The 15,168-nt window shown below is 32.4% G+C and overlaps 1 protein-coding gene across 6 annotated transcripts in view; it reads right to left on the bottom strand.

Moving 5' to 3' along the window:
• The window catches only part of sick (sickie), a 176,819-nt gene that overhangs the window by 60,911 nt on the left and 100,740 nt on the right, over positions 1-15,168 (bottom strand). For 4 of the 6 annotated variants that reach the window (XM_013311285.1, XM_013311283.1, XM_013311286.1 and 1 more), the window contains exon 4: positions 2,981-3,087. In XM_013311285.1, coding sequence (XP_013166739.1) covers positions 2,981-3,087 — 107 coding nt within the window. Of the gene's footprint in view, positions 1-2,980; positions 3,088-5,698; positions 5,938-15,168 lie in introns of those variants that run through there. The other 2 variants (XM_013311287.1, XM_013311288.1) reach the window with 2 other exon arrangements.

The following is a 15,168-nucleotide window of genomic DNA, read 5'->3' as shown; positions in this document are numbered from 1 at the left end:
AGAAATACTTATGTTGTATATAACAGGCTAACTTTGTTACGCAATATCTTAATTACTGTCATATGTCAATGGCTCCTACGTAAACTAACGTAAGTCCAAAAAGCATAACTTTACTGGATAGCGTTTTAAACATTGTTATCTTGTTTAGCGATGTTTAATCACTAATTGCTGCACTCATAATTGTTTACTGGTCACTAAGGAACTTTCTTACTGTATATTTCTACACTAAGGGCTAGTTAAAGTTACTATTATATTATTACGAGTGCGGCAGTAAATTTATAATAGTCATTTTTTTTAATGTTCTACAAGAAAACTGCATCGATGTAGTACCGCATACAAGTCGATTCGTCTAGACAGTCGCCAGATGTTGCCTAGAGCCTCGATATATCTAAATTCACTATTTAATAATAGTATTTTTATTATAAATTACTTTAACTTGCTTTTTTTAATAAGATATCAAACTGCGTAAAATCTTAATGCATTTGAATTATTTTACTTATTAAATCACACTTATTTTAGTATAGATGTCACCCGCGACTCGGTCCGTCCGTTAAAAAAACTTAATAAGTAGCACATAAGCTTCTTTCAGAGTATGTTCAAATCTGAGCGAGATTCATGCAGCCGTTCCAGACATACCATCTAACAAACATCCATCCAAACATTAATATTTATAATATTAATAAAATTAACAATCATTTGTGTAGTCATCAGTTTCGTGTGTGGTCATCATACAAACTGGACGTTCTCAATCTTATCAGGATAAGCGAGAAAGTGAATAAACCTTCAGGTATGTCGGTTTTATTTCGGAGCGTAGCAGACGTGATATTTTATCGCCCATTAATGGAATCCTTTATTATGTTAAGTCTCCAACAATAATAAAGCACTAAAATAAACATTATTATGTCATTGTTTTGTTATCTTTAAAATACTCGTTTGTGAACTCTTTAAAGCAGTTTTTATATATTTTAAAATTTCCTGAGTACTTAATTATTTCGTCGGTAAATGCGGACTTAAATCAAAGTTATGAAATGCCATTTTTTAACAATAAATTGTTCATGTAATAAAAATTACAAGAACAATGACGTACAACTTTTTTTTAACATCACACCAGCTGCACTTGAATGCGAATTCCTTTGGCCAGTTTAATTAGACTTAATTGAAGACATCTAGTCTAATGTAATGAATCGCCAAAATAAAAAAGTCGCGAAGAAAATATTGTTGAACTTTTAATTGTAATTTAGAAGAAATCCTTCTAACGAATATCGTAACCTAAAGTTAAATCAATTTACTGAAGCCAAAAATGTTTGTCAAACTTTTACTTTACAAAATATCGTTTCTTTTATTGTTATACTCCAATTTACCGTGAAAGTAAGCTTCCAGAAGTTTCGAAATGGGATTTGTTTTTTCGTACCGATAACTTCTTAGTAAGGGAGATTTATCCTAAAATTCAATTAATAAAATTTTATACGTATGACTTTTACATTCATATAAAATATATATATGAGACTGATATATCGACACTTTCTATAATTACGAGTACATAGGAAACACTTTTTATCCCTTAATCTTAGGAATTAATCCCTTAAAGTTCTAAAGTAAAGGTAAAAAGTTTGTTTGGAATATTTTAACATGTTTTGACATGTTCAAAAGAACGAAAGTCCCTAAAAAGAGATAAAAAAAACTCCAAGTAGACAAATCGTGGGTAACTAGTAACTAAATCAATATTGGCTTCAATAAAACCTAAAAGAAAGTACAAATTGTTATTGAGTGCAGCACTCGTAACGTCTCGAGTGCAGGCGAATGCATCCTGTTAGACTTCAGACCGGCTATTGTCTAGGACCTAATTGCATATGCAATTATTAATAAGTTAACAATGTGTATCGTTATTGTCATTTGATTAAATTAAACAGACCACAGAAATCAAGCGTTACTTTATTATTCATTCTATAGTGATAAAACTCAACGTGCATATAAAGGGTCGCTAAAATTTAATAGATAGAGCGATTTCTTGTGTCGGAGGCCAAGTTTAACTTTGGGTCACTGCGCCACAGGAGTAAGTAAGTAAAATTTAATAGACTTTTTAATATTGTAAGGATTTATATTTATCTAGCTGTCGCCGGAATTTAAAAATAACTTAATAAGTAGCCTATGTTCTTTCAGATTACGCTCTACATCAGTGCCAAATCTCATCAAGATCCGTTGAGCTGTTCTGGACATCTATCAAATCCATCCATCCATAAAAGTAATGTGAAAATAAGCTTTCAATTTACCTTTAATTAATCTTTTAAAATTGAGCAGTAATAGAGTATTACAACAAAGTAAAGCCTTATGAACAATATTTTATAACAATTGTTTAGTTTCTTCGTACAACGAAACAAAATATTATGATTTAGCAAAGTCGTAACGGATGCAGGTGGCTGAGACTATTCATGTCGTTGTTGGAAATACTTGTAATCAGGTATAAGTACATAATCATTTAAGAACATAACACAAGTAGTATTAGAAAACAACCGATAGTTAAGTAAATACTATTCTATTCTATCGTTATTTGCTACGAGGTTTAAATGAGAGCGATGCACTACTTGTATACATTTTTGAACATTAAAACCAAATAAACATGTATTAACATGATTGAGTTATGTAAATGTAACATAAAACATGTTTGTTTGTGATATTAAATTGATCAAAATTTCGAAACTTTTCGCAGTTTGCAGTCGACTGTGTTCTGTGCATTTTGATGAGTTTTAAATTTCCATGTCAAAGATCATTCTGCGCTATTGAGCCTAAATCTTTATTAAGCATCGTTTGCCTGTTCTGTTATTTTTACTATTTTTGTTGCAGGAAACGTTATAGGAAAATAGTAAAAAAAAGTAATCAAATCCTTAATTTTAAGAGTCAGGTCAAAAGAGTCATACAAAACCTAACGTGTGTGGCCGGTGTGAGACAGGATCTACTTAATCATTTTACTCCGATGACTTACCCGCATGTCCTGGAGTGGCCGGCAGTGGGCGCTTGTCTGGCGGAGCGCGGCGCACGGCCGCTGCTGACGCAGGCAGCGGGATGGACGTCTGTAGCACCGACACCTGCCTGTAAATAAATCACATCAGTTATTGTGTCAAAATGACAGGACTAAAGAAGTCAAGAGTTGTGCTCTGTCTAGAAATGAATAGGGTTATAGTAACCAGTTCTTTCGTTTCGTTTTCAAAGTCCTGAATATTCTTTTTCCAAGAATGATAATAAAACGCCATATACAATCTCACACACACATTTCTGACAAAAAATAATTTTAACACTATAAAAAATAATTTATTAATGTATCTTATCATAAAGTAAGCTAACGCCTTTTAAGCAGTTACAGATGTTACTAATTTTATAAAATGTTATGCTATGCGAATAACTATCTTTTCTAACATCTTTACCAACTAATAAGTTGAATAAAAGCTAACTTGTAAATCCACCACACAAAGCACTTGCAATGCAGTGACAGTCAATTGTTTGCTGCTGTAATATTGCTATTTACCAAACGTCGTGTTGACTAAAACTCAGGAAGCACATTTTTATGCTGTCAGTATCCGGGCATTGTGGAAAATGATTGGAATTTTATACATCCAATACACTGGTAACATTTATTTTGTTAAATTCCAACATCATGTGTTTAAAAATCAAAAAAATACTTGAAAGTTCAAGATGCCATTTATTCTTTGAAAATTTATAGATAGTGTTTTTTTTTATTTCAGTAATTGGTGAAAGTGAATGATACAATTCAAATTTAATAGTTTGATTTTAAAAAAGCTCTATCGGAGATAGTTTTAGCTTTTAACGTTTCAAAATTATTGAATAGGTTTTAAAGTTATGCTATTTGCCGCAAGATGGCGCTATTTTATATTAAGTCTTTAGCCGAGGTAAAGTACCATTATAGAATACTAGTTTTCCGATATAAATAGAACTTGTCTCGCATCTTTAAGTTATAGTTGCGTACCCATAAGAATGTTACCAAGACTTCTAAAATTTGCCTATTTCTCCAAAAATAGTGTTCTGAACTTATTTTGTACCAATAAATAAATAATATCGTCTTGAATAAAACCGTTACTTCGAATGGTGATGTCTATAATACTTTAATATTTTAACCAAATAGATATCAAGACAAGCTTTTCATTGTAAACACCAATTTCAAATTTGAAATCCCGAAAAACGTCATATTCGATTAAGCGAACACTCAAACTCATGTTAACTTCCCTTACGTCATAGTTCGACATTCGCTAGCAGTTCATTCGAGCTTCCGAAGCTTCGGAAATGGAAGCTGTCGATCCTGAGGCGTGACTTCACGACACAACATATTCCACGAACGACCGCCGCAATTGGAAATAGATTGAAATCTGGGATCATGTTATGTTTATAAAAATAACATGGATGTGTTACAATTGATATTCTATTATAGAAATGCTTATTAACTTACGCATACGACTGGAATATGAATCATTTAGTAAGCAAATGGTATAAGAATTGTGTAATGACCTTCAACATTCGTTACGCTTAAAACAGCAAATTAAAAGTAAAAAAAAATATTTTATCTACAATTTAAAAAATAAATGTGGATTGTTACAAAGGCAGAGGAAGACCGAAAAAAGTATGGATGGATTGTGTGAAAGAGATTATGCGTAAGTAAGTATATTCAGGTATGACGGTTGATATAGATACATACACGTATATGGCAGAGTAGTACATACTGTGCTGACCCTTCCTTAGAGACAAGGACTGAAGATAAATATTTAACCAATTTGATGTAGGTCCCACAAAACTAAAGTAAAGGCAGATAAAAACTATAGATCAAGTTGTATGCGTTCGTTCCCACAATTACTAAATCGAATCACTTACACGTACCATGTTCTAAAGTCAGCCTTAGAAGGCGATACTAATATTATTTATGGACTTGCACGATGTAAAGAGATCAAAGATTGCATGAACATTATTCTCGCTTTTACGATAACAATCGATATAAAACTTTACTAAGGCAGTTTATAGCTTGCCCGTGTAAGTGGAGTACGTACCAGATACTATTAACATGAACAAAGAACGCTCGTGTTACCGTCAAATTAAGTGTGAAATTTCTACAGGAGAAAATAGGCCTTGCTATAAGGTACCATCTAGCTTCTTATGTATAATGTTCGTTGTAACACGACTAGAATTGTTTGACGTTAAAGATTTTTAATAGAATCAAAAGTCCATCACCAAGAAGTCTTAAGCTAAATTTGAAAATTAAAAAGTGATGGAGGTGGGAAAAAGCACTAGATATTTATAACCGAACAAAAATTTGGTAGATTACACCTACTCGAAGCGTGTACTCATTATGCAACAATCCTTCGTGACTCGAAGTGGGCGTAAACGACAAATACGAAATTAGATTTTAAATGTATGAACTACGAGACTGTTATTTTAATGTAAAAATTTACTGCGTCCTTACAACTCATCAGTTTCCAGGAATCCGTCCAATACATAACAACAGTTATTATATCCTTACACAAATACATACAAACTTCAACAAGGACAAGACAACTCGCGTCAATGACCTTTAGGGACTGCCAGAGATTTCGGATTTTCATTTTTCACTCATAAATACACTTCAGTTTTGTTTTATCGTTAAGAAACTATAATGAAGATTTTAAAATTCTTAGAACAAAAGGTTTTTATCATAATTTACCTTCCATACCTTCTGACTTCAGGCGAGGTAGGCAGACTCCTTGATTTCCTGCTCTTCCCGTGGCGGGAGTGCCCTTGCCCTGAGTTCGCGTTACCCATGCCTGAATGCTCTTAACTGCTCGTATCACAATGGATATTTAACGTAAACATTACTCTTTTGTATCACTACACTTTTATTGTTCAATTTGTAATATTTTTCGCACATTTCGCTATATAATATTTACATATATTTATATTACACTGTAAAATAACCTTCATTAGACACCAAGAAAATGTAATGGTAAGTAATAATACCATATTTATAAGTCCTGTTACTAACAAGATATCAGGAAATTCGTTTCCCACGTAGGATGGAATATGGTTCAACAAACTTTCACCATAAGAACTATAATTTTGCAAGTACTATGTTGCTGACATGTTTAAAAAATTGCACGCTGAGAGTCAAATGAAATTCCGATAGAAAGTCATCTTCTATTGTATAATTTTTATTAATTACTAAATTATTAATGTTTGTACGATTTATGGAATAAAACAGAATGAATTAAATAAATATAAAATGAAATAGTAATCCAGTCCTAGCTACGTTGTAGTTTTGTTGGGAGGATTAGATTCCTTGCGATTGTGTCCATACTCGGCATTACAGGACTGGACCCGCAAATGCCAACGCTGGCTGCATCGCTCGAATATCAAGGGTCGTACGATTGTATCCGTTGCATTGCTCTATCAAGTTGATTGTACACTTGTCTGATTATTGTGAAAATGTGTGATTATTCCCCAACTAGCTGTCGCCTGCGACACCGTCTGCGCGGTATTAAAAAAAACATTATTAGTAGCCTATGTCTTCCTCCGGAGTGTGTTCTATATATATGCCAAATTTCATCGAGATCCGTTCAGCCGTTCTGGAGATACCTTGAAACAAACAACTATCCAAACATTCGCGTTTATAACAGTAGTAAGATAATTACACTAGAAATTATTTATTAGTTCATGACCTTATTCCAAAACAGACAACGCTAGTAAACTTTGTCTATTATCAAATTGATTGATCAAATGTTATCAACAATTGAATGTAATAGCTCAACTTAGAAAGGGGGGATTCGAACGATTAGTTATTATTGTATCGTCATTCGACAAAGGACAATGGAGAGAAAAAAACGCGTAATTACCGACGCACACACGACTTAAAGGTCATTCACCTTCGTTCACGTATTGTTTTGGATATATCAATTGATAAAATAAAACCAGTTGCACAAGGAATACAAAAGTTTGTACAAAGGATAAGTAATTGTTATCTTGTGTATCCAATGTACATACAGCTTTATTGGTCGTGCTCGAATCGAGCAAACTGCGGTTTAAATTCATTATCTGAATTATCACATTGCTGCAGTCCTGCCCTGTTCAATGCAGCGTCGAAAGCGTGTATACCTTTTGTATACATATTGCATAATGATGAAGTAGTCTAATATTTATTGTACACAAGTGCAATTAAAATAAATGTGCAAAATACATAAAACGGAATATAAAATCGTTACCAGAGCATTTTCTAAAATATTATTAAGGTTTAACCAATTGCAATTACATATAAAATTTACATATAATTGATTATAGTTACTTCAGGTCGTTTTAAAAACAGTTTTTTATTGTAGTTATTATATCATTACATTAATGGCTACTAAACAAGTATTACTCCATTCGGATCTTCTTATATTTATCGCTTTAACTACATTCATAGTGAAGATACACGCAGCTTTATTGGAACTTATAAATAGAATAAAAACAAGGCGCTTTTATTTATTTATATTCAAATAAAATTAAAAGGACAATAAGAGCCTTGCTTTGGTTTTCATCGAAGGTAAAAAATAACAATCTTTGATATCAAAATTATATTACTTTCCTCTTTGGAAGTATTTATACATCAGTAAATAACAGTCGAAATTCAGTCAACAAAATGTTTATATAATAAATGCATTTCAAGGATTGCAGATTAACATCTTCACTAAGGGTACGTGTAATTTTATTTTAAAACTAAATAACAAAACACTGCAACGGCATCGTTAAAATAAAAAAAAAGTTTACAAGTCAGGCCGGGTAACAATACTTCGAAGTACAGCGTGATAAGTAAGGGCATAATGCATCTAAATAATTCATGAGAGCTTCACCTAAGGACCGACACCTACGCCGTCTACAACATGACAATGGATAAATCGTTTAAAACGATCTAAGACCACTCGTGAGATGTCAAATGTCACGGCGTGAGGGTTAAATCTAGATTCCTTTGTGATTCATTGCGTTTCTACCGGATTTAAATTTCGAACGGTTTGCCGTTTTGTTTGGGTGCTATGACGTCACCGAACGGTAAATTTTACGAATGAGTATACCGGAAAGGAAAGAATTCCTCATTATTTTGTCAAATGTTACCTGTTAAGAGCATTTTGTTAAAATATATGCATTGAACTTAATAAGTCTTTTATTATTACTGAAAAAACACATCAACTGAATAACCATTTAAACTAATTAATTACATAATTATTACTTTACTATAATTTAGAAATTATACAATGATGTAAGCATTGGTGAAACTCTGATTTGATCTCCTACTGACTAAAACCCATGATTTTACCCTCAACACGTCAAACAAAATCTATAATTTTCTTAAACCAATAAAAGTAAATAGGTTACCAATTTTGAACAAAGAGTGATGTTACGTTCAAAATTGGCTTGATACATTTCTCTGCGAAACAAAATGGACGTAAACTCCTTTGACGCGCATAGTCAAACAGAAACATCGGTTTCGTGGAAACTGTCCGCACGCGGCCATGTTTAAGTTAATTCATTCACGTAGCTATCGATTGTTGCTTGATATTTTGTACGCATCATTTACATTGCAACAGATCATATTTATAGAATCTTATTATATTTAAGACTGGTGATCGTCACTTGTCATTTGCTCTAGCTAGCTACATTATTTATCTTTCCGTGTTCTTTATAAGAATAAACAATTATAAGAATAAGAATAACCTTTACCGTTGGTTTCTGAAACCAAAAACCATTGAAAACATATTTTAATCCTGGTTTTGTCTTTGCTTTGCTTTATGTCCTTTATAAATAAGACATTTTGCTCACAGAAATCTACGGTAAAATTTGTAGAAATACGTCAATGAAAAGTAAAAAAAAAATACTAAAAGAAATAAATTTATAAAAGAGAACATTATAAAATATTAAATTTATGACAAATGATTAGTGACAAACAACCGTATGTTATAAAAGTGAAGCGGTAAACGGGACAGATAAATTATGTTAAATAGATAAATTATAGGATCGAGAAAGATTACTAGTGGTATGTAATCAGAGAGCATTAAACGACAACTTGTTTATAACTAATAAGCTTTGGAAATGACGCTTGTTGTGCTTTGTAGGAAGTCGGAGAATTTCTAGTAATAAACAAGTCAAGTCCAAGGTAACCGCAGCGCGGTTGGCGACAGATTTATGCCTCGTTGTCAATGCCTCCCGTTAAGACTCGAGATATTAACATAAGGAACGTTTTGATCTCTTTAATGAACGATTGATACAAACAAAGAGACATTGTTTAGTTAATATATATATTGTAGAGTTTAACTTTGTAGCATTATTCATTTCTGTGGATGATTTCGTGAACCGAGTAATTCTATCATTTATGGGTGCCGGGTGCCCTTCCTGGGCTCCACAGATCAGCGGCCGATGGTGCACTAAGGCAAAGAAAAAGTTTAGGGTTTGCCATTTGAAGGAAATATTTAACAGAAGGAAGTTCATCGGCATCAATGTTTTTTTTTAAACTATACGAGTAAGAATTTTACGACTTAATATCTGCACTAAATTGTTAAATTATGCACATGCTTTTATACGTAATTTGCGTAATTTTCTGCCTGATTATTACGTGTACTTTTAGGATATGGTAAAATGCTTCGTTTCATCTTTTAATAACCACTTAGTATAATTAATTATACAGTTACCTTTTTAATAAGTTACATGGTAAGATCGGAACGTGATAGGGATGCGATGACAGCGACATGGATTATACATTTTTAAAATAAGATACCTTAACTGGTTTGTTCATGTTCCTTCATCACTGAGTCATGAGGAAAGCGAAGCGTCAGATATAATCTCGATAGTGTTTTTTTTTATTTACATGTATGCTCATGGCAGTAATTTCCACTGATAAGAATTCAAACAATGACTAACACTAAGGTACAGACAACACCGAACGAAAAAGTATCGCTAAATGCAATCCGTTGAAAGACCTAAGTCCCAATTAAATAAAATTAGTTATAAAATCCTTAAAATATAATTAATTATATGAATACACGTTGATTTCTGAGACTGTATTTGACAAAACAAAGATAACAGTGTGTTTTGCACGGGGATATTGGATTCAGAAAGCCACGGTAAGCAAAGCCTCATATCGACCATTACAGACGCCCTTATATCTAAAAATATCCTTCATGTTTTATTTATTACTATAACCTCTTAACTTTTATAATAACATTCAGATTTATTTGTTATTTTTATACGAACTATAGATCACGTGGCTTTATTTTTTAATCTATCTTCTTCATCTTGAGGTGCCTCTTCGAATAACGAAGGTTGACGATCAGTTCTCCATAAATTTCCATAAAAAACAAAATTAAAAAAGTTTTCGTAACAAATACACATATTTTTTGAATTATTTCGCTAACACATTCAGCGAAAACGCAAAGCTTGCTCACATAAAAGCAAATTAATTAAGCCCATACAATAGTCGGATATAAATGGGGTGTTTGTGCAACAGGGAGGCGCGAGGAGAATGGACGCTGGGAATTATCGGTACAAGTTAGAGGAAATAGCGACTATTCAGAGATGTTTACGATGTTTGTACAAGTTTACTGCGATAACACGAACACCGCACAGTCCCGTTGTAAAATTGAAATAAATGTAGCGCATATTAACGCTTTTAATTTACTACAAGAGTGTACTCTCTGAAGGCTAAGATCACGAGCGGCTGGTGTAATTTATTAACGTGTAAGAGTAAACACTTATTATATAATATTATTGAATCACTGCAGACCATTAATATCAGAAACAATAAGCTAAATGTATTAGAAGTATATTCAGAAAATTATGTGGCTTCTAGCGGTACACGATTTTTCTACAATTTTGAGTTGCCGACTAACCAAATCTTGGCGAGGAGTAATTTTTTTTTCTATAAATGCATTCTTCATTCATATCTTTAATTTTAATTTAAAACACCACCGTTGAAAAAATAGTAATTTTAATTATCAGTAAAAATAATCCACTCTAATATGTATGGTGACCGCTTTAACTTATTACTTGCGCCACACATTACAGCGCGTTGTCCCTGTCCCGTAAATAACAATAATAAAAGCTATTGTGTGAAAGTTCACCTGCGAAAAATCTTAGAGCTTCCTTTAAAAAGGAAATGCAAACAAAATGCATCTAGTAGAAATAAGGTGGACGGTGTCCTTTTGTTTTTTTTTCTAATTAAATAATCGCTTCATATTTTATCGCGCATAAAGTAATTTCAAGTATTCTAACAAATTACTAGCAAATAGCACCAGTTCTTAAAAATAAAAATAAAAAAATATATTTTAGCAAAAAAAGTAAGTTTCATATAATATGTTGCCCGCGACTCCGTCCGTGCGGTTTTAAAAAAAATCTTAATAAGTAGCCAGTAATCTACCAGACTATGTTCCATATTTATTCCAAATTTCATCGAGATCCGTTGAGCCGTTCTGCAGATACCTTTTAACAAACATCCTTCTATCTAAACATTCCCATTTATAATATTAGTAAGATGGTTCTGAATACGATATTTTAACTAAAAAACCTCTAAATGTCCATGTAATCCCACAAAGTCCGTAAAGCTTAAATGGCTTTAGAATATGTAGTAAATGCTCTGTAACTTTCGATATATTTTCATTAGCGTCGGCATACGATACCTGCGGCTAGAGAAGTGCGGACTCATGACATTAAGTCAGATTTATCACCCACTCCCCCTTTCCTGCCCTTTGCACATCATTCAAGACGAACTCTGCAATCTTAAAATATTATCTGTCAAAAGTGAGGGATTCTACTGCAGTTTTACCGAATGCAGGGGTGTAAGACTGTCGAATGTTATTGTCGAATTTCTTATGTTTTTTTTAGAAGGAAGATAACAATAGAATTAGGTACTTATTTAACAAAGCCAGTGCTATATTCTTATAAAGAAAAAAGATTTGATTATTTGTTAAATCCACAAATCTGTTAAACTGATTTGATTGAAAAAATTCTTTCACTGTTGGAAAGCTACACTATCACCGGATATAGGATATGTTAATTACAAGTGTTTTTTTTTAATTCCGCACAGAAAGTCATTACTAGTTAAAAATATATAAATAAGATTTTTACGGCATTACAGGTACATTATATGACAAGTAAGCACTTAAGAGCGCTCTTAATACATGAGTAGAAAATAACTCTGAGATTAATTACGCGTGAATGGTGTCTCTCGACGTCATATCTCAGATATAATGAAACGCATCAATAACGATTCTAATTTAAAACAGTTTTTTATTAAAGAGTAATACTTCCAAAGAACTCAAAACCGAATGATTAAATGATTTAAGTATCGTAGTTTAGTCACTGGATCGTCGATTTACAGACGATTTTCTTTTATTTTGTAGATTTGGGTATTAATAATAGTATGATTCCTTATAAAGAAAGAAAAAAACAGATATTGTAGGTTAATATAATAATAATGAGTTATGTTAACGTAACCTATAACAAGTTTATCCAATAACTTAGAATATAAAAAAATATTTACTTGAAAACTTAAACATAAAATTACCATATATATTAGTTTATCGATAACACATAAATTGCAGTTTTAAAACCGCTCGTAACATATGAAAATCAATAACATAAAGACAGTATTATCAGTTCATATCAATATAGTCAGTTTATTCTTGTACAAAGCTTTGCCGCAACGCAATCGTATTACTCGAGAGATAGCAATGTATTCAGTAATATTTACGTCACTATTCGAAGTCACTAATGCAATGAAACTTTACAACTTCCCCACTGTGGTTAATTGAAAAACAAAAAACCTGAATCTACACTGCGGTACTTCCCTATCAGGGAGGTACCTTTTGACTATTAGACAAGACGGGTACGAGAGATGGTACATCTCTATGTGAATAGGGAGGTACCACAGTGTAGATTCAGGTTTCAAAGATATTAAAAAAATCAATTGCGTGCAATAATTTCATTAAAACTTCCGCGTGCCAATATAATAAAAGGGCTCAGAACAATTCAAAATATCCTAAACGGCTCTCGATCTTCCACTGTTATGGAAGATATCGATTATTTCATGTGAACTATTGTTGTGCCCAACAAACGGGGGTGCACAATCTTTTGGGGTAGCCACCCCAAGCCCCCTCGACATCCACAAACAGTAACAATACTGAATTTAAGCGACGTTACGACTGGGCAACTTATTTGTTACATTTTAAATGTTACAAAATTGTTACTGTAATTGTTATAGTAAGAGAAACTTATCCGACCCGGTGAGAGGTACAGCTATCGCTTTCGCTTTGTTTTGTCAGGACACATATAAAACTCACTTAAGTATAGAAAAAGACACACTTACAGGGCTCAGTAAGACATGTTTACGTTTTTTTTAAAGTAGCACGCGAGTTTACTTAAGCCCGATACACACGTAAATTTTAAATTAGGATCCTTCAAGAAGCGATACGCTCGCTCATCTTCTCAAAGGCCGGCAACGCATCTGCGGTTCCTCTGGTATTGCAGATGTCCAAGGGCGTAGCTGAACACGCCGGATTTCCCGCTGCTCGTTTGCTCCCTTATTTTATAAAAAAAAGGTTTTAACTGAAAATTTCAACTGTGGAATCAACACGGAACGTGTGTCGCGGGCTTTAAAATATTCCGAATGCGTACCGTTCGCGTTTATTGATTCGTTTACCAAAAGTGCCGTTACTTTTAGAACTTTATAACTGAAGCTTGAACTTATTTTACCTAAGTGTGTGTATTTATGGTTGTTTTTTATTTTTAAATTAAAAACCTGTATAGCAGATTTTATCATTATATTACTGGCATGCTAAAAGCAGTAGCATGCATCAGTCAATAAAGGAAAGTATGTTTATAGCATAATGAGCTTTATTTAAATTAAGAACATTTTTTATACCATATTCCTTGCAAATAAAGTTAAAGTTTTAAAACTGAATTGTAGTTTCTTTGTCGCAGAAGTATTTAAAGTTAAATTGATTGTGCTTCTAGATTTTTAAATCAAGTTCCTTAAGGTAGCGAATCTTAAAAAAAAAACATAAAATAATATCTGTAACGAGAAGGGTAAGTTATAATCGCATACCATAACTTTGTAAGCCATGTCGACGCTTTTATCACAATTAAATAACATTCCTTTTGAACAGTTATTGGAATGAAAATAATAAAAATAAACATTGAGAGGAAAGGTACAGTCGAGGACGTTTATTTCCAACCCATCAGTAAACGTTCAACTCACAAAGCAATTTGGTTGAAAACTTGTAACATAACTTGGAACAACTTGCAACGTGCAATTTATAGCTCTTACAGCGCTAGTTTACTGGAAATTCGATCCTGAGTGGAAAGGGAATTTAATTCTTTGAATGTATTGTTTCGCGAGGCTTATTTGAGAATTTACAGTGGGTCTGCGTTGCGAAGAACTGCAGTACACCCACATTCACGTTGCTCTTCGCAAACTGGTTTACTTAAGATAAATGTATATACTCTTAACAGACTAACAAAGTCTTGAAATCGCAAATTCCAATCTTATTTGTTAGTTTCTTTTAAAATAACGCTTGAAAACTTTTTCATATTATATAATTTTTTCTGCAAAAGTTTTTTAACTGTCGGTTTCTGAAACTATAATACAATCTCTGTTTAAAACATATTGCTATCTCTGCTTTGTCAAAGATTATGACAGGGATGATATATTGGACCATATAGTCCCAGAAACTCACGGTAAGTAATTTTTGAGTTTAACATTAACGTTTTTTTAATAGTTTATATTAAATAGATTTATTAATACAACAAATTGAACAATTTTTGAAAAACACCTTTTTATTATTAGAAAACTATGATAAAATTTTTACATTTACAAAATTCTCTAAAAAGCAAATAACAAACAAGTGAAACTAGAAATTTATATTCCAGCTTTTAATATTTGTGTCAAATTACAACACGATTAGCATATTAGGCAAATAGTTTATGCAAAGGGAGCAATGAATTAACTTGTTTATTCGTTATAATAATATTGCAGTTTGAAATGATATTGCTCCACGAACATTCGTATAACATCGAATTAGAATTATTCAAATGAAATACAAGCTAAAATCAGTATCGTTATATTTCATGAAGATTTTGAAAATGACTTCCAATGTTTTGAAACTCTCTAACATAACC

This window comes from Papilio xuthus, unplaced genomic scaffold (genome assembly GCF_000836235.2).
Source record: "Papilio xuthus unplaced genomic scaffold, Pxut_1.1 DF827680.1, whole genome shotgun sequence".
Taxonomy (NCBI): domain Eukaryota; kingdom Metazoa; phylum Arthropoda; class Insecta; order Lepidoptera; family Papilionidae; genus Papilio; species Papilio xuthus.
The sequence above is the reverse complement of the archived record's forward strand: the minus strand, read 5'-3'. Positions and strand labels throughout refer to the sequence as shown.